Source organism: Rhinatrema bivittatum, chromosome 4 (assembly GCF_901001135.1).
Source record: "Rhinatrema bivittatum chromosome 4, aRhiBiv1.1, whole genome shotgun sequence".
Classification (NCBI taxonomy): Eukaryota; Metazoa; Chordata; class Amphibia; order Gymnophiona; family Rhinatrematidae; genus Rhinatrema; species Rhinatrema bivittatum.
In genome coordinates, this window is record NC_042618.1 from 374,347,276 (window position 1) to 374,367,063 (window position 19,788).

At 43.0% G+C, this 19,788-nt stretch overlaps 1 protein-coding gene across 1 annotated transcript in view; it reads right to left on the reverse strand.

Annotated features, from left to right (window-relative positions):
- The window catches only part of TKT (transketolase), a 55,711-nt gene that overhangs the window by 17,775 nt on the left and 18,148 nt on the right, over positions 1–19,788 (reverse strand). The window contains exons 5-8 of the mRNA XM_029600872.1: positions 17,960–18,151; positions 12,450–12,568; positions 3,784–3,977; positions 2,201–2,365 (exon numbers count right to left, since the gene is read on the reverse strand). Coding sequence (XP_029456732.1) covers positions 2,201–2,365; positions 3,784–3,977; positions 12,450–12,568; positions 17,960–18,151 — 670 coding nt within the window. The remainder of the gene's footprint in view (positions 1–2,200; positions 2,366–3,783; positions 3,978–12,449; positions 12,569–17,959; positions 18,152–19,788) is intronic.

Here is a 19,788-nt window from a genome sequence, read left to right on the forward strand (position 1 = left end):
GATTCCCATGCATACTTTTTCAAAATTGCCCTCAAAATGTAAAACATAGCAAAAACCACTAAAGGATGAACTCAAGATAAGGTTGGTTTTTTTTTTAGACAGGGGCAATAGCCATAATGAAAGATACATAGCTTTCATTTATTTTAAAAAATGTACAAATAGGGGAAATGATGTATAAGTACAAAAAGGGAGAGAGACTTGGGAGAATGCATTATGCAGCACTCACAAAAAAAAAAAACAAGTTAGAAATCTGCAGATACATCTGAATACAGATGGAAACATATTCATTGTTTTATGGCTGTTTAATATTTTTTTTTTATAAGAAAAAACTAATATGAACCACTCTCCTTAAATATTTGTTGTTATAATCTTGATGAGGTCCATATTCAGTAAGCCTGTGAGAAGACAAGTTATTCAGCTACATATAGTTGGATAACTGAAAAACCTAACCAGTTATATTTGAATATAAATGGTTAGGTTTTATTGAGATTGATATTCAAAAGCCATTTAGATGGATAACTGGACGGTCTAAATGGCTTTCCTAGGTATATTCTGCACTTATCTGGCTAAATTCTATCCTGGTAATTAGTTACCCGGACAAAATATAGCTGGATATGTTGGGGGGTATTCCGGGGGTGGGAAGGAGGCGTTCTCAGGTGGAGCGGCGTCAGCCGGGTAACTTATGTGACTGTCCTAAAGTTAGCTGGTTATACACAGTTGGTACTAACTTTAAGATAGCCAGGTATATTCAGTAACACAACTGCACCACTGAATATACCCTGCTAGTTAGCTGGATATGTTTATCTGGCTAACTAGCAGAGCCACTCAGTGTCTGAATATTGGCCCCTTAGTTTTCTGGCCTTGTGTGGCTGGATAACTAGCTTCTTTACTGCATAACTTCAAAAGATATATGGTTAAGCAGCACTGCCAAAATTCTCTCCTTCCCCTACCAATTGTAATATAGGGCCCTGTTGTGCAGTGTACCCCCCACCCCCTCCCAAATCCCTCCTAAGTTTGTCAAAATGTGCAGGTCTGGCCCCCCCTCCCAATTTTGGTTTACATTTTTAAATCTATGTTTCTGCCCTGGACTCTTCCAGCCACTCGCCATCTCACTGGCCCGGGCCGCACTCACCCCCTCTGGAACATTAAAAAACCCCAACCTTTGTTGGAAGGAAGCTATATAAACTTACCCTCTCCCAGCACCCCAGTGCTGCTTCTGACAGTTTACTCATCCAGTGCTGGGAGCAGGTGAGTTTTTACCTCGCTCCTGGCCGTTTTTGTTTTTTTACCAGATGGGGGAGGGGAATGAGGGGTATTGCCTGGGCCAGTGAGACAGCACGTGAGTGGGAGGGTCTGGGGGGGGGGGGGAGGGGTGGAACATGGATTTTAAAAAATATAACCAAAACAGGGAAAGGGGTGGGGGCGGGGGCCCGACATGCGGACTGCAACACTGACAAATTTTGGGAGGTTTGAAGGGTGCATCGGGTGGGGGAAGGGAGAGAATTGGGCCACAGATCCCTTTACTTTTTTTTTTTTTTGGACTGCTATTTAACTGGATACCTTTTGATGATCTATGGTTAAGCAGCTAGTCATTCATCCACAGAAGGCCAAAGCAGGCTTATAGTTATCCAGCTAGCACTGAAATTTGGCCAAATAAGCCTGACAATTAAATTCCTCCCAGAAACGCACCTGGAACATTTCTCTCTTTTTTTTTTTTTTTTTTAACGGCTAGATTTTAGCTAGATAAGTGGCTTAGTATTCAAAAACTTGCCATTTAGATGGATAACTGGTGAGTCATTCATCTAATTGGCTTTGAATATTGACCTCCATGAATACAGAACTGAAGGTGGTGCTTTAATGACAGGTCATTTGTTCTGCATCCCACTCTCCGTCTCCCTATGTGGAGGTGGCGCTACAATGACAACTTTCTGCTCTGCATCCCACCCTGACCCTCCATACTTAACAGCTGCACTCCACCAGGACATGGTGTAATGTTTAAAAGCTTCCATGCCAAGTGTTATTTGCCTTTATTTTGGCTATAAAGAATGATTTTGTTTTATCTTAACGGGGCTGGGGAGGAATAAGTCATGAAAGCAGTACCCACAATGAACTCTTGAAGAGGAAACGCTGTCCGTCAAAGAAGAAATAAATTAGGGAAAAATCTCAGGTCCAGCTGTAGGAGTACAAGAAAAGAAATTACCATATTCTGTTCAGCAATGTAGCACTCAATGTAACGGCTGGGGTGTTCTTTTTTGAACAACTCTGAGAAGGTGGAATTCTTCGTGTCTCCATCCATAGCAATCACCCGGTCGCTTGCATGACCTAGTTTTGCTAAAGCAAGCCCATATGCTTTGCGGGTAGCCATCTGCAGGTAGGATGAAAAGCACGGCTGTCACAGTCTTTCCGTTAGGATGATCCTACAATCCTTGAGCTGGTCCATATTTGCTCATGCCTAGTAAAGGAAATACTGATCGGGGAAAATACAAAGCCTTGTCCCTTCCCAGACCAATAGCTCCACGACGGCTGTACAGAACTGCTCGCCGGACTTTGCCTCCCGGATGCCGCACCACTAGCTTCAACGTAACATGGCTTTAGATAGCATTTATCACGTCACACAAACTAATTCCCTCCTTTTTCAGTTTCCATGCATAACACTATCATCCTCCCACTCTCCACAGCCCCACAACCTTGATATTATCTTCGTCTCCTCTCTCCTTCTTTGCATCCAAAATACCTCTAAAATGTGACTTTTTTTTTCTCTAAATCATCATCAAAATCTGTCCCTTCCTTTGTGAACATAACAAAATCCTTATCCACTCTCTCGTCATCTTCTGCTTAAACTATTGCAACCTACTACTCACAGGTCTCCCACTGAGCCATCTCTCTTTGCTGAAATCTATTTAAAATTCAATTTTGTGACTTAACTTTCTCCAATTTTGTTACACTCATGTAACCCATCTTCTTAAGTCACTACACTGGCTCATCTCTGGTTTTTTTTTTTCATACATTTCAAGTTTTTCTGGCTTACTACAACTGCACTCACTCTGCAGCTTTTCATGACCTCTCCTTTCTCATCTCTATACTCTTCCCTGTGACTCTGTTCATCAAGCTTTTCTCATCAGTGATGGAAGTGGGAAGGGGAAACACAACCACCAGACTCTATGCGTTCCATGTTACTTCACAAGTTTGCTTGAAATAGCTTTCCTGTGTTGGTGCGTTCTGCACCCTCTCCAGCCATATTCAACTCCTGCCTTTTTGACATTGCTTTTAAATCTTAAACCCTGGCTCTCTCAAATTATAGCCTTCTTGATTTTAACCATGTTTGCTATAATAATAAATACATTTCCTGAAACCTCTTGTCTTGTCTATGTTGATTAGAAGGTAAGCTCCACAGAACAGGGACTGTCTCTTGCATGTATCTGTACTGTGCTGTGTACAATTAATAGTGCTAAAAAATGATAAGTCATAATAGCAACTCAGTGGAAGCTGAAAACACATTAAGGATGAATCTGCGTTTCTGATATAGGTATATTCACTAATCCAGATGTCAGTATCCACCTATGGAATGTAACTACTCAATACTATGGAAACAAAAGTTACATACTAACCTTATATAACAAAGCCATGTGCCTTTATGTAAACAGTTCTATCGTACTAAGCACACCAAAAACATGTTTTATCATGGCATCATTATGTTGATTTCTTGCCTTTTACTTGCCGTAAAGTGAATTATGTTCTGAAAATAATTTATGAACTCACATTTATGTATATCTGTTGACATACCTTTTCTCCTAATTTGTAATTTGGTGGAGAGGGCATCTTGATGCCCTTAATATTTATAGCAGGTGCATCTTCTACAGGTAGTGCTGGGGATAGCTTCTTATTCCCCAGGATTCTGCCTTCAATTTCCTTAATTACTTGTTCAGCCATCTCTTTTGGAAGGGGTTTACCATGCCAATTTTCTTTGTCTTCAATACCTGCAGTTTTCAAAACCATGCAGCACATAATATAGAACAGGAAGACTCGAAAGAGGTAGTACAGAAGGTCAAATGATCACAGCAAAATCTTTGCACATGGTTCTGTGTAAGTAAACTTATGAAATGTTCTAAAACTAAAAGCAGTTACAGATTTTGTTTTTAATATAAAAAAAAGTTAACTTTTAACCTTTTGTCACAGGGTATTCAACTGTTCTGGCCTTTCAGTGAGGCCAGAGCACACTGTGATGTTAGCAGGCATTAACGCTGCCTTCTAATTGGTTAATCTATTTATTTCACAAATTTATATTCCGCTATTTTCAAAGAATTATGTTCAATGTGGATTACAATAAAACAAAACAATTAAAAGTATAGCATCACAGTCAAATTAAAACATCAGATCAGCAAATCATACTACTATGTATATGCTTTAAAAAACAAAACAAAACAAGCTTTAGGTCTCTTCCTAAACACTTTGATATCACATTCCAAGCATAAAGCCATTAGAAGGGCATTCCACAACCTGGGGTCTACATATCAAAGTGCTCTGTCACAGGAACTCTAATCTGCATCCATGGGCAGATGGGAAACATAACAAAAACAGTCCCCCGAAGATCTCAAAGCACGAGACAGCTCACATCAAGTTAAACAAGCTGATGCTACACATTTAACTTCAGAATACAGCAATTTATGTATGGCCACCAAAATTCTATATTGAGATCTCCATTTGACCAGGAGCCAATGCAAATTCCACATAATTGGCGTAATATATGATCATTGATCTTGGCTCCTGTGATAAGCCTAGCAGTGATGTGTTGAATCAATTGTAATGCATGCATAACTATTCTTGGTAGTCCCACTAAAAAAGCACTACAGTAATCCAGATTGTTTAGGACTAAAGCCTGTGTCTGCTGGAAGAAATAATGGAGCAGCCAAAGCATTTTTAGTTTATAAAAAGATATTTTTAATGTTGAATATGCGCTTTTATGATGGACTCTCAAGAATTCTGACACACTGTCACATGATGCTGCCTGGTACCCAGTGCTTAATTGTTCTCTGTTTATAAATATATGTAAGGTTCACAGTCAAAACAAAAAGGTACATATGCAACTAAAAGAAAAGAAAAAACACAGCATCTCCAGTGAAATCAGTCAGTAATTCACAACCAATCATCACTGCATTTAATTCTAATTCCCAAACAAAACTGTTATGCATTTGTCCAAGAAACAGGCCATTCTTTGAAAAGTCTGTTGAAAGCTTGCTGTGTGACAAGATTGAGAAACGGTTACTCCCATCTCTCTAGAGCAACATATTACACAAGGAATAAATGCACAAGAGGCAGGCCACTTTCAACAGAAGGGAAGCTCTATAATGAGGATTATGAGATGAGGGTGAAAGAGGGTAGACTGTGGAATAATCTAAGGCAATATTTATTTAGAAAGAGAATGGTGGACACAAAGACAGTATCAGAATTCAAGAAAGGCAGGGACAAGTACAGGGGATCTCTGAGGGAAGGGATAGTAAGGCTGAGAAGGAAGTAAGGATAAACAGATTAGATTAACTTTATAGTTTATCTGCCATCATAACTATGTTTCTAAAGGTTTATTAGGCCATATTTTAATGATGTTTGCTCATTGCCAGGTTAATTTTCAAAAGAGTTAAGAACATAACAAGTTGCTATACTGGGTCAGACCAAGTGTCCATCAAGTCCAGCATCCTGTTTCCAACAGTGGCTAATCCAGGCTACAAGTACCTGGCAAGTACTCAACATTAAATAGATCCCGTCCCACTACTGCCAGTAACAGCAGCGACTATTCCCTAACGGGCCAATACAGTAAAGTGTGCTCCGGTGGCCAACCCCCCCGAAACTAATAGTGCCCGCAACATGCAAATGCATGTTGATGGGCCTATTAGTCATTCCCGCGCGATCCAGAAAGTTACATGTGCAGCCAAGCCACACATTTTACTTTCAGAAATGAATGCCTGCCAAAGGCAGGCGTTAATTTCGGCCGGCACTGGCAAAGTGTACAGAAAAGCAGAAAAAACTGCTTTTCTGTACACCCTCTGACTTAATATCATAGTGATATTAAGTTGGAGGCCCCAAACACAAAAAATAAATAAATAAATAAATTACTTCATTTAAAATCTGCCCGCGGGTTGGAAAACAGACGCTCAATTATGCCGGCGTCCGTTTTCCGAACCTGTGGCTGTCAGCGGGTTCGAGAACCGATGCCGGAAAAATTGAGCGTTAGCTGTCAAATCTGCTGATAGCCGCCGCTTCTGTCAAAAAGGAGGCGTTAGGGCCACGCTAGTGTCCCTAATGCCTCCTTTTACCGCGGGCTCCCATTTACATATTTTTTTTACTGAATCACGCGCCCAGGAGAGTGGCCTGGGTGCATGTCGGGAGAGCGGGCGCTCGCGGCTCTCCTACAGATTTTTCTGTATCGGCCTGTAAGTAAATTTGATTAATAGTTTGTAGAATTCTTCTCGAACTTATCCAAACGTTTTCTAAACCCAGCTATACTAACTGCCCTAACCACATCATCTGGCAACAAATTCAAAGCTTACTTGCATGTTGAGTTATAAATAATTTTCTCTAATTTGTTTTACATGTGCTACTTGCTAACATCATGGAGTGCCCTCTAGTCCTCCTATTATCTGAAAGAGTAAATAACAAATTCATGATTTTATAGGCCTCAATCATACCCTTCCTCAGCCATCTCTTCTCCAAGCTGAACATCCCTAACCTCTTTAGCCTTTACTCATTTGTCATTTTGGTCACCCTTCTCATTACCTTTTCCAGTCCAACTATATCTTTTTTAAGATACAGCGACCTGAACTGCACACAGTATTCTAAGTGCGGTCTCACCATGGAGCAATACAGAGGAATTATGACATTTTCCGTTTTATTCACCATTCCCTTCCTAATAATTCCTAAAATTCTGTTTGCTTTTTTGAACATCACAGCACACTCATCTCATGATTTCAATGTTATCCACTATGAAGCCTAGATCTTTTCCCTGGGTGGTTCTCCTAATATGGAACTTAACATCATGTAATATGCATCACCTTGCACTTATCCATATTAAATTTCATCTGCCATTTGGACACCCAATCTTTCAGTCTTGTAAGGTCTTCCTGCAATTTATTACAATCCGCATGCAAGTTAACTACTCATTAATTTTGTGTCATCTGCAAATCTGATCACCTCACTCATTGTATCCCTTTCCAGATCATTTATAAAGATATTTAAAAGCAGCGGTCCAAGTAGAGATCCCAGAGGCACTCCACTGTTTACCTTTTTCCACTGAAAAAATGGACCATTTAATCCTACTGTCTGTTTCCTGTCTTTTAACCAGGTTGCAATGCATGAAAGGACATTGCCTCCTATCCCATGACTTTTTAGTTTTCTTAGAAGCCTCTCATGAGGGACTTTGTTAAACACTTTCTGAAAAACCAAATACACTACATCTACCGGTTCACCTTTATCCAGATGTTTATTAATCCTTTCAAAAAAAAATGTAGGAGATTTCTGAGGCAAGACTTCCCTTGGGTAAATCCATGCTGGATGTGTTCCATTAAACCATGTCTTTCTATATATTCTGTGATTTTTGTTCTTTAGAATAGTATCCACTATTTTTCCTGGCATTGAAGTCAGGCTCACCAGTCTATAGTTTCCTGGATTTCGCCTGGAGCCCTTTTTAAATACCAGGATTACATTGGCTAGCCTCCAGTCTTCAGATACAATGGATTTTAATGATAGGTTACAAATTTTGACTAATAGATCAAAAATGTCATTTTTTAGTTCTTTCAGAACCCTAGGGTGTATACCATCTGGTCCAGGTGATTTGCTACTCTTTGGCTTGTCAATCTGGCCTACTACATCTTCAAGGTTCACCATGATTTGCTTCAATTCATCCGAATCATCACCCCTGAAAACAATCTCCAGAACAGATATCTCCCCAACATCATCATTAGTAATACGGAAGCAAAAAATGTATTTAGTCTATCCGTGATGGACTTATCTTCCCTAAGAGCTCCTTTAACCCCTCAATCATCTAACAGTCCAACGACTCTCATGCAAATGTAGCATACTCTAGTAGCAATTTTCAAAAGCCATTTACCCAAGTTAAGTGTACTTAACAAGAGTAAAACCCACTAACAATTCAATGGCATATATTGTAGCAATTTTCAAAAACCCACTTACATGTGTAAAGTGCATTTATACATATTAAACCCAGTTTTAAGTGTATAAATGCTTTATATATATATATATGGTAAAAGTCTAAGAATTTATAGCACTACATGTAGTTTAACCTGAAAACATCTTTACAAAAAAAGATGACAAAAAAAAAAGAGGGGGAGAGGAAGGAAACAAATATTACTCTACTCCATCATTTCTTTTTGCACAGTGGGGTGGATTTTCAAACACTATGCGCGCGGGTACTTTTGTTCGCGCGACCGTATCTTATAAAATCCGGGGTCGGCGCGCGCAAGGGGGTGCACATTTGTGCAACCTGCGTGCGCCGAGCCCAGCGCGGCCTGCCTGTTCCCTCCGAGGCCGCTCCGATTTCGGAGCGGCCTCGGAGGGAACTTTTCTTCGCCCTCCCCCCACCTTCCCCTCCCTTCCCCTCCCTAACCCACCCCCCCGGCCCCCTTACCTTTGTCGGCAAAGTTACGCCTGCTGAAAGCGTGTCACCGGCCCGGGGGCGTGGTCCGGAGGCCTCAACCACGCCCCCGGGCCGGTGACACGCCCCCGGGCCCGCCCCTGGACACGCCCCCTCTCTCCCCGTTTCGAAAGCCCCGGGACTTACGTGCATCCCAGGGCTTTACGAGCGCCGGCAGCCTATGCAAGATAGGCGCGCCGGTGCACGAGGGCCCTGCGCGCGTAAATCCTGCCGGATTTACGCACGCAGGGGGTTTAAAATCCGCCCCAGTGGATTTAGCTGCTACAGTTAATTCCATATCAAATTAACAGAGAAAATGTGCCTTGCTCCTGGAAGTATGCTGAGATCTCTCGTCATCATACAGAAATGTGAAGCTACAGCAGGAACTTTATGGGGGTTCTGAGGCAACCTTGTGAGGTTTCATCTGAAGGGCTATTGTTGAACACCATTAAACTACTACTACTACTTCCTTTTATGGTGCTACTCGATGAATACAACACTATACAAAGCATATAAGAGACAGTCCCTGCTCAGTAAAGCTTACAATCTAATCAATACAAACAAAACTTCAGAGCAAAAGGGACTTTGGGAATTTCATTTATTAAAACATTGGTTAAAAATTAATGAGGCTGTAAGTGGGACAATCAGAAGTTAAGATTTAAAAGCAGCCTCAATAAAGGTGGGATTTAAATAAGGCAAGAGAGGAAGCATGACATACCACCTCAGGAAATCTATTCCAAGCATATGGTGCAGCATGATCAGGAATTGGTGGTATAGAAAAGGACATAGATAGGAGTGACTTGCCTGATGAGCAGATTGCACAAGAAGAGTTGTAGAGAGAGATAAGAAAGATAGTGAAGAGCTGCAGAGTGAAGGCTCTTGTAGGTGAGTAAGAGGAGCTTGAACTCTATGTGGGAACAGGCAGGGAGCCAATGTTGTGACTTGAGAAGAGGGGTTATATGGGTGTAGCTACTTTGGTGAAAGATAAATCATGCAGCAGAATTTTGGATAGATGGTAGTGGAGAGAGATGGCTCACTGGGAGAACTGTGAGGAGCAGGAGGAGATGAGAGAGTGGATAAGGATTCTGTTAATGCGCTGAGCAAGAAAGGGATGAATTTTGGTGATGTTATAGAGAAGGAAATGGCAAGTGTAAGCAGTGTTTTGGATATGTGTAGAGCAGGAGAGAGAGGAGTTGAAGATGTCTTCAAGGTTACAGGCTAAGGGGACTGGGAGGATTTTATTTATTTATTTTTATTTATTTAAAGTCTCTTATATACCGATGTTCGTATGCACATTGCATCGGTTCACAAAGAACAAAAGCTTTTGGGCAGAGCCCTTACATATAACAGCAGAATATAAATAACTTTCGGGCGGGGGCCCTTACATGTAACCATAAGAATACATTAAACAGGGGGGGGGGGGGTAAAATACTGGTTAGGCGATGCAGTATTCCAAACATTAAATGGATACAATCAACTATATACAAAAATAGGTGAGTACAAAGTACAAAATCAGCAGGCATTCTTAGTCATACATCGATAAGGCATTTCCATGATTACATCGATAAGGCATTTCCAGGATTACAATGTTTTCCACAGAAATAGAGAAAGGAAAAAGACAGGAAGTGGGCTTGGGGAAAGAAACTCAACATGGCCAAGGCAGAGCTCCTTAAGATGGTGGTGTGACAATCAAGTAGCAGACTGAGAGCTGGGACTGCATTTTTCTGGTATAGAGGGGTAAATCTGGGACTCGTCAGCATAAAGATGGTACTGAAAGCCATGACAGGAAATTAGAGAACCAAGAGAATTACTATTCAGAGAGAAGAGAAGAGGGGCCAGGGCAGAACCCTAAGGCACACCAATTGATAGTGGGAAGGCAGTAGAAAAGGATCTATCAATGAGAGAAGTAAGAAAAATCCAAGTCCCGAAATTCAAGTGAGGACAGAGTGGTGGTGATCAACAGTGTCAAAAACAGCAGACAGGTCAAAGAGGATAACGACTTAGTAAAGGCCTTTGGTTTTAGCCATAAACAGGTCATTGAAGACTTTGGCAAGGGCTGTTTCTATAGAATGTAGAGAGTGAAAACCGGACTGGAGTGGATCAGGAATGGCTTGAGATAAAAGAAAGTCAAGACAGTGATGGTGAACAGCACATTCAAGTAGTTTTGAAGCAAAGGAGAGTAAAGACGATAGTTGGCAGGATCTAATAAATGTTTTTTGAGAAGTGGTGTGACTATAACATGTTTGAAGGCAGAAGAACAGAAGTTGTGGGAAGTGATAAATTGAAGATGTTACAGATGGGATGATTGCAGTGGAAATACAACTGATGAACTGGGTGGGAATAGGATCAGAGGAACAAGTAGTGAGTTTGGAGGAGAAGAGAAGATGGACAGTTTCCTCCACTGTAACTTCAGAAAAAGAGGAGAAAGTGGCGGAGGCCAGGGGAAAGGTAAAGGAAAAAAGTGGGGGAGAGGGCGGTAGAAGTGACTTGGTTGAGAACTCAAGACTAATTTTGTGAATCTTGTCATGGAAATAGTCAGCCATAGTTTAGACAGAGAATGAAGTGAAGGGAAGAAAGCAAGGTAAAATTGAGCAGGGTATTGAGTGTGGCAAAGAGACGGAGAGGACTGGATGAAAGAATTTGTCAGATGGATGTAGTAGTCTTGCTTGGCAAGTGCAATAGCAGACTGGAAGGAGGTCAGCATAAATATGAAATGTAAGAAACCTGCATCGACATGGGATTCTAACCAGAGACATTCTGCAGAGCAGGCACAGGAGTAGAGGAAGCAAATTTTAGGGGTGAGCCAAGGCTGGAGTTTGGTGTGCCTTACAGGACAAGTAAGGGGAGGAGCAAGAGTGTGTAAAGCAGAGGAGAGTATAGTGTTGTAAGAATAAACTGCTTCATCAATTGACTTTGACAATGTTGTGGAGGAAATGAGAGATGAAACAGTAGTGAAGAGGATACAAGGACTGGCAGCTTGGAGATTCCCGAAGATGTTGGTGGGAACTGGATGAGGCTGTGGGGGAGAGTGGTTTAGTACGAAAGTTATCCAATAATAATCTGAGATGGGAAGAACCAAGGTGGAGAAGTTAGAAAAAATGACCAGGTCAAAGCAGAGGCCATGCTTGAGAATAGGGGTGGCAGAGCAGAGTTGGAGATCAAATGAAGCTAAGGAAAGGAATTTTGAGGTATACGAATTAGAGAGGTCATCAACAAGGAGGTTAAAGTCACCAGGAATAAGGAAAGGGGAAGATGATTAAGGAAGTAGAAAAGTCAAGAAAAAAAATTGAGAAAGGAAGAGGGGGATTTATTAAGGGGTTGACAGATGATAGCTATTTGGACAGGTAGTGGGGTGAATAGGGAGATGGCATGGGCCTCAAAGGAAGAAAAAAAGATTGGAATTAAACAAAACTAAATTCACATTGTAGTGAATTTTAAAAGAGAAGGAGGATAACCAATGTTTGAAAGGTTCAGTGAAACATTTCAAGTCCTTTATACCTTGAGCTATGCCATCTGGTCATTGAAAATAGTCACAGGCAAACATCTGTATGTATGTATGTATTTATTTATTTACATTTCTTAAGAAAGGGATCCAAATGCTTGCATACTGGAATACTTACTAACCTAAAAAAAACAAACAATTAGTATCCTGCTACTTTACTGGCTAACTTTTAAACTCTTTTTATATCCTTCTTTCTATGTAATCCACCTTGTTCCTACGCATATGAAAAAGGCAGAATAACATGTTTACAAATAAATAATTGAAATAAAGGCTGTAATTAAATTGAAATATTAATCCCTTCATTACCTGTTATTCCTTTTCCTTTAAATGTCTTCGCAATGATAGCAGTTGGTTGATCCTTGACCTGACTAAATGCTTTGCAGAGTTCCTCTACACTGTGTCCATCTACTACAATAGCATTCCAGCTGTAATTCAAACATATGGCACATAGACTTTATTCAAAAGCTGCACACCAAACCAAGGAGACTGGATAACCAGTTCACCAAAGAAACTAAGACCACCTGTCTACTAACACCCGTCCCAAGGCATTCCAGAAAATTTGCTCTCTAAAAAGGAAAGTGAGTCTACAAAGCACAGGCACAGTTATTTTAAAAGTCATTTCTGCGAGTAAAACAGTGCTTTACCCATGAAAAATGGGCTTTCAGAAAAACTGCCCTCCCTGGGTGCAGATGAATTTACACGTGCACTACCATACACATGTAATTTTACCTGCAGTGAAAAGAGGCGGTCTTGTAGGGTTGTCACCCGGAACAGGCTAATCCAGTCCTGATTTTACCCTAGAGCATGCAGAGACTTGCAGTTCTGATTGTCTTGGGTAAATCAATCAAAACTACAAATCTCTCATGCAACAGATTAAAACCAGGACTGGATTCGCCTGTTCTTTATGACATGGAACCAGTTAGCAATCCTAATCTCCCAGTGTAGGAGGGGCTTGCACTTACATACATAATTTTTGAATTTTGAAAAGAATATTTTTTTTGGGGGGGGGGGGGGGAGGGAAGTGGGGACTCCCCATAAAAATGAGCAGCTGTAAGGTGCGTAGTTTTCCTGGGATAATTTTCAAAGTGAAAGTATGCGCATACTTTCACTTTCAAAATCTGGTGCAATATCCACAGGTAAAAAGAACCTGTTGACTTTGCACCAATGGAGAAATTACTTACCTGATAATTTCGTTTTCCTTAGTGTAGCCAGATGGACTCAGGACCAATGAGTATTGTGCTCTCCTGATAGCAGATGGGGGAGTCAGATTTCAAAGCTGATGTCAGCCTACATATACCCGTGCAGCGTGCTTAGCTCTTCAGTGCTGTCTTCGAAAAGCCAGTGTGGATATATGTTGCTAATACTTGATTACACTTGATTAACTTTGAACTGGTTCAACTGATTATATATATATAAAACTTTTGAAACTGGAGACCGCCAGTGCACTGAAACAATAAACGCTGACATCTGGGTAACTGCGGGTGTCTTGGATTAGAGGTAGGCATTGGCTTACCCGTACTTGTTCAGTCTCAAGATTTGATATCCAAGGTTTTCTATTTCTGGAGCAGCCATGGGCGGGATGCTGAGTCCATCTGTCTGCACTAAGGAAAACAAAATTATCAGGTAAGTAATTCTCCATTTCCTAGCGTGTAGCCAGATGGACTCAGGACCAATGGGATGTATAAAAGCTACTCCCCTGACGGACTTGCCTCGGTGTCTGTGGATGAATCGTAGGCAGGCTAGTCTGACTGCTCGAGCTTCTAGGCGGTTTATGTTTCATCCCGCCTGTTCCTTGTCCCATTGTCCCTGGGCCATCAGTTCCTGACAGTGGGCTACCCACCCTCGCAGGCTTGCGTCCGTGGTGAGCAAGATCCACTTCGGTGCGGATAGGTTTATGCCTCTGCTTAGGTGTTCTTCCTGTAGCCACCACTGAAGCTGCTCCCGAACCTCTGTCGGTAGCTAGAGGCAAATTGAGTAGTTCTGGGACACTGGATTCCATCGTGACAGTAGGGAACGTTGTAGCGGCTGCATATGGGCCTGTGCCCATGGAACAACTTCCAGAGTTGATGTCATGAGGCCAAGGACTTGAAGGTAGTCCCATACCTTGGGGCGGACCGAGGTCAACAGTATTTGTAATTGACCCATCAGCTTCCTTCTCCGTGGAGAGGGAAGATATACCTTGTTCTGTTTGGTATCGAACCGGACTCCCAGGTATTCTAGTGACTGGGAGGGCTGTAGACAGCTCTTGGTTATGTTCACGACCCACCCAAGTTCTTGTAGTAGATTCTTGACTCTGGTGGTCGCATGGCGACTCTCCTCCGGAGACTCTGCTCTGATCAGCCAATCGTCCAAATAAGGATGTACCAGGACTCCTTCTTTCCTCAGTGCTGCCGCCACTACCACCATGATTTTGGTGAAGTTCTGGGGGTGGTGGCTAGTCCGAAGGGTAAGGCCCCGAATTGATAATGATGACCCACTATCGCAAATCGCAGGAAGCGCTGGTGATGTTGATGGACCAGGATGTGAAGGTAGGCTTCGGATAGGTCCAGGGAGGTTAAAAATTCTCCTGGTTGTACTGCCATTATAACAGAGCGTAGGGTTTCCATTTCGAAGTATGGTACCTTCAGGTAATGGTTGATGGTCTTGAGGTCCAAGATGGGCCGGAATGTTCCTTCTTTCTTGGGAACGATAAAATAGATGAAATGGTGGCCAGTATTTTGTTGAAGCGTGGGCACCGGAGCTATTGCCTTCAGGCTGAGTAGTCTTGCTAGTGTAGTTTCCACTGCCAGTCTCTTGGAGTGGGAGTGACACAGCGATCTCATAAATTTGTCTGGGGGAATGTTTTGGAATTCCAGAGAGTACCCCTCTCAAATGATAGTTAGGACCCACTTGTCCGAAGTTATCTCGACTCATCTTTGGTAGAAGAGGGTAAGTCTGCCCTCTATGTCTTCTTCCTGTGGATGGGTCTGCATCTTCTCATTGTGGGGTATGGCCGGGGCCTGCCCCTGAGCTTGCTCCTTTCTTAATGTGCCTGATCCGAAAGGACTGAGACCTTCCTGAAGGACGAGGTGCTTGGGACTGTACATTCTTGTAAGGTTTAAAGCGCTGCGATCTTCTGCCCTTGGTTCTTCTGGGGGAGGAGCGCTGATATGTTCTTTTGTTCCTGTCTTCAGGTAATTGGGGTACTGGAGATTCACCCCATTTGTTGGCTAATTTCTCCAGTTCGCTCCCAAACAGGAGGGATCCTTTAAAAGGTATTTTTGTGAGGTTCGCTTTGGAAATCACGTCAGCCGACCAATTCTGGAGCCATAATTGTCTTCTTGCTGCCACTGTGGTGGCGACATCTCTGGATGAGGTGCGCACCAGGTCTGCGGTAGCATCGGTGAGGAAGGAGACTGCAGGCTCCATCGCTTCTCCGGGCGTGGTTGCGTCTCTGGCGAGGATCAAGCAGGAACGTGCTTTAGCGCAGTAGGAAGCAATTTGTAGCGTCATTGCTGATACATCAAAGGACTGCTTAAGGATGGCTTCCAGCCTTCTATCCTGGGCGTCCTTCAGTGCCGCTCCTCCCTCCACTGGGATTGTAGTGCATTTTGAGACTGCACAGATCATAGCATCCACTTTGGGGAAACGAAGAAGTTCCTTAGCCATGGGTTCCAGCAGGTATAGGGCTTTTAGTGCCCGTCCCCCTTTCAAAGTGGCCTCTGGAGCATTCCATTCCAGGTCAATCAGTTCCTTAATGGGCTCCAGCATAGGAAAATAGCGTGAGGCCTTATGGAGGTACACCAACATGGGATTCTTCTTTGGTTCCGCTGTGGGCTCCGTGCCTGGAAGGCCCAGTGTCTTCCTAGTCTGGGACACTAGGGTTGGTAATTCGTCTTTGTGGAAGAATCGGAGCATGGTTCGGTATGGTCCATCCCTGGGGGAATTTCTCCTTCTTCCAGGGAGTTGGTTTCATCCTCTGAGGTATCTGGATCCCCATCAGGGAGGCTCTTGGTTAGGAAAGGCATGTCTCGAGAAGCCCAGGAGGTGCTGGGAGGGGCTTGTGCTTCCGGCCGGGTTTGAGTCAGGTGGGCAGCAGGGTTCTGGTTGTGCCTGGACAAAGATTTGCAGCCCTTTGAAAAATTCCACCCAAAAGAAGGTTCCTGGATCCATATTGATTCCAGGAGGGGTTGTAGTGGTAGCCATGGAGGAATTTTCCTGTGGGGGCACAGAGTTGGAAATACTTAGGTCCGGGATGCCATCATAAGTGGTTCCAGATCCCTCTCCTGGCTGTAGAGGGTCTTGATTCGGTTCATCCTGGTTCAGTTCACACTGTTGGCACAGGAGGGATTCCAATCCAGGCTGCGCAGCTCTTAAGTGGCAGGCTGGGCAAAGGAAGGGGCTCTTGGCTTTCTTCGATGGCGGTGCCATAGTTTGTGCGCTTTAGGTCTTAAAAACTTGCCCGTGTGTGAGTTATGCGCTCGGATGCGCTTGGTCGTACGAAATGCGGAGTTTGTGCGTGTGGCACAGTTATGCGACCACTTGTGCGTGTGGCCTAGTTGTGTGCGTCGCTGTGCGCACAACCCAGATGTGCATGCCGCTGTGCGCTCACCCCGTAGATGAGCGTTTAAGTTAGGTGCTTCGGACCTCTGGCCTGCCCCCGTGTACCGCTGGTCAAGGGGAGAAAATGGCGCCGACGACCCGGAGGGTCCACGTGTACAAGGTACACATGTGTGGACCCTTGTACCGAATCGGGGCCTGCCCAAGGAGGACTGCTCAACCTGATTTTAAAGCCTCATTGGAGGAAGGACGGTATGGCTATTCGAGCCTTGGAGACCGGAGACTTAGAAGTAAAGGTTTCTACCTTACCTGGTCTTGGCGCTTACTGGTCGCGTGCCGGGCAGTCTCCAGCTGCAGGGAGAGAGGGAAATACCTTCACCGCTGCACTCGAATCTGCACCCGCTGCCTTTCAGCCACCCTGGGGGCTAAGTCCATGCCGGGATTCGGCCGTCGGACCAAGGCTTACCTCTGAGGGATCTCGAGAATCAACCTCAGGAAAGTCTCGACTGGGGGAGGGACCATTAGGTTTCACGGCAGGAGAAGAGGGGCTCTCTTCTTAAGGTAAATTTTCTTTCTTCTTTCTTGCTGTAAATGTAACACTGTTCTTGTTTGGGATAGTGTCCGCATCTGCTATGGAGATGGAGAAATACTGAAGAGCTAAGCACGCTGCATGGGTATATGTAGGCTGACGTCAGCTTTGAAATCTGACTTCGTCTCCCATCTGCTATCAGGACAGCACAATACCCATTGGTCCTGAGTCCATCTGGCTACATGCTAGGAAATGTAGGAGTTAGAAAATTATCCATATACAGTTCAGAAAAAAAATGAGGAGGGGGGATGGATTTGACTCTTAAACAGCACTGGATCAACATTCCCCTGAACTACATGATCAACTTGATACTATACTACAGCTCTGGACTCACCATCATAATTTCAATATTATTATAACAGCAATATTCAATAACAATTCCACTAAATCTCACTTATCATAGAGAACCAAAATGGAGTAAGAAAAAAAGAATATGAAATGCTGAGACTTAAAGCCCAATTTACTAAACATTTTCCCATTGACAGAGAATGGGAGAAAAGTCTTAGTTAATGACCTCCTTAGTTTGGTTCATCAGTTTTCAGGAAAAAGGAAGTGTAAATATGTAGCAAATACCCTATTTTTTAAATTTGTTTGTTTATTACACATTTTGTTCATTTAAAAGTCAAACTAACTTCCTTCCCACAGAGGTAGATGTGCTCAGCCTTCCTCATGTATTCTGATCACCTACCCAAAGGCTTCACAACGCTTCTGGTAGATGTCAACTTTGTGCTGCAATGGTGCTGGGTCACTTTGTCCAAGACGGTTAATGTCAAAGATAGCTACCAAGTTGTCCAACTTGTAGAAGCTGGCAAAGGCCATAGCCTCCCAGACAGAACCCTCAGAAAGTTCTCCATCTCCTAGCAGACAATAAACTCGATAGCTATAAAAAAAAAAAAGAAAGAAATATACCATGTAAAGAAATGTCCTGTATTCAAATTTAACAAACTAGGGCTCAAGATTCAAATGTGGAAAGCAAACCTAGCACACTCATACCCTAATCTATTATTGCTTTTACAATTCAAGCCCTTCAAGAAAAAGTGACAAGGTTATCAATGCCAATCCTAGTTCAGTTTTTACACTGTAAAGAACAGACAGGCTTCACTGAGGCATAAATTAATGGGCGATTTTAAATGCACTGGGGTTTCTAAACTCATAGCACTTCAGGTATATTATATGCAGACATCAAAGTCATGGATAACTGTTGTTTACACTGAAATGGGAGAAGGGACACTGAACTATGATTGGGTAAGCTGATGCACAGGGAGACAAATAGAAAGCTGACATCATGGAGAAAAACAGTGTATGGAGCCTATGTATCAAGAGTTTCATTTCATTCTGTGCCTTGCTAAATCAAATAATTAGACCTGGCTTCCTTCTGAAAGCTGATAATTACAATACAGTCAAGACTAATGGTCAATACATTTCTAGTCTACACTCACTGTGACTCAGCTAGTTCATTACCACAACTGCCAGAATTTTAGAATGCTCCGACTTCCTCATTCCAGCATTCACATTAAGCAAGAAAAAAAGAGCAACATTTTCAAGAGAGAAAGCACCATTTTTGGGAAGGAAATCCAAATCTGATTGGCCAAGATGGCAAATGTTGCCACAACTGGAGTATTAGAAGACATACCTTAATTTACAAACATGAGGCCAGATTTTATAACATGCGCGCAAGCATAGATTTCTGCGCGCAACCCAGCACGCACAAATCTACGCCCAATTTTATAACATGCGCGCGCTGAGCCCTAGGGGAGTTCCCTCTGCGGCCTCAAAGGGAACTTTCCTTCCGCCCCCCCACCTTCCCCTCCCTTCCCCTACCTAACCCGCCCCCCAGTCCTATCTAAAAATCCCCCCTCACCTTTGTTTGCGAAGTTGCGCCGGCACGACCGCTGTGCCAGAGGCCTCGGTCCCACCCCGCCCCCAGCCCACCCACTCCCTGCCCATTTTGTCAAGCCCCAGGACATACGCACGTCCCGGGGCTTGCATGCGTCGCCGAGCCTATGCAAAATAGGCTTGGCACGCGCAGGAGGCTTTTAAAAGGGTTATGCATATATATTATGCGCGTAACCCTTTTAAAATCCACCCCATGGTGTACTGCTTACATGCAGAGAACTAAATCTATAACTCATATAGAAGAGAAGAGTATAAGCAAGCCATGAAAGTCTGTGTAAAAGCTAAAAGGCAACACTTTTCTTCCAGACTCATGGTATTTATCAACTATCCGCTAGAGCTTTTCCAAATCAGAGATTTATTTTCTGGGCCTAAACTAAAGATCCATGAATATAGCCCAGAAGCTTAGGTCTTTGCAAACCTTTTTAAACATAAAACTACTTCCCTTTGGGCTGTACTCAGTAAAGATTTATCATTTACTAATGATGTTACTTCTCTGTCCTATTTATTGTCTTCCCAGCAGAATCCACCTTTAGTTAGATGGAGCTCTTTTCATAGGGCAACATTTGCGGGTATACTGTAGAAGTGACTGGCCTGAAAGGTTGTGCATGATATCACTAATGC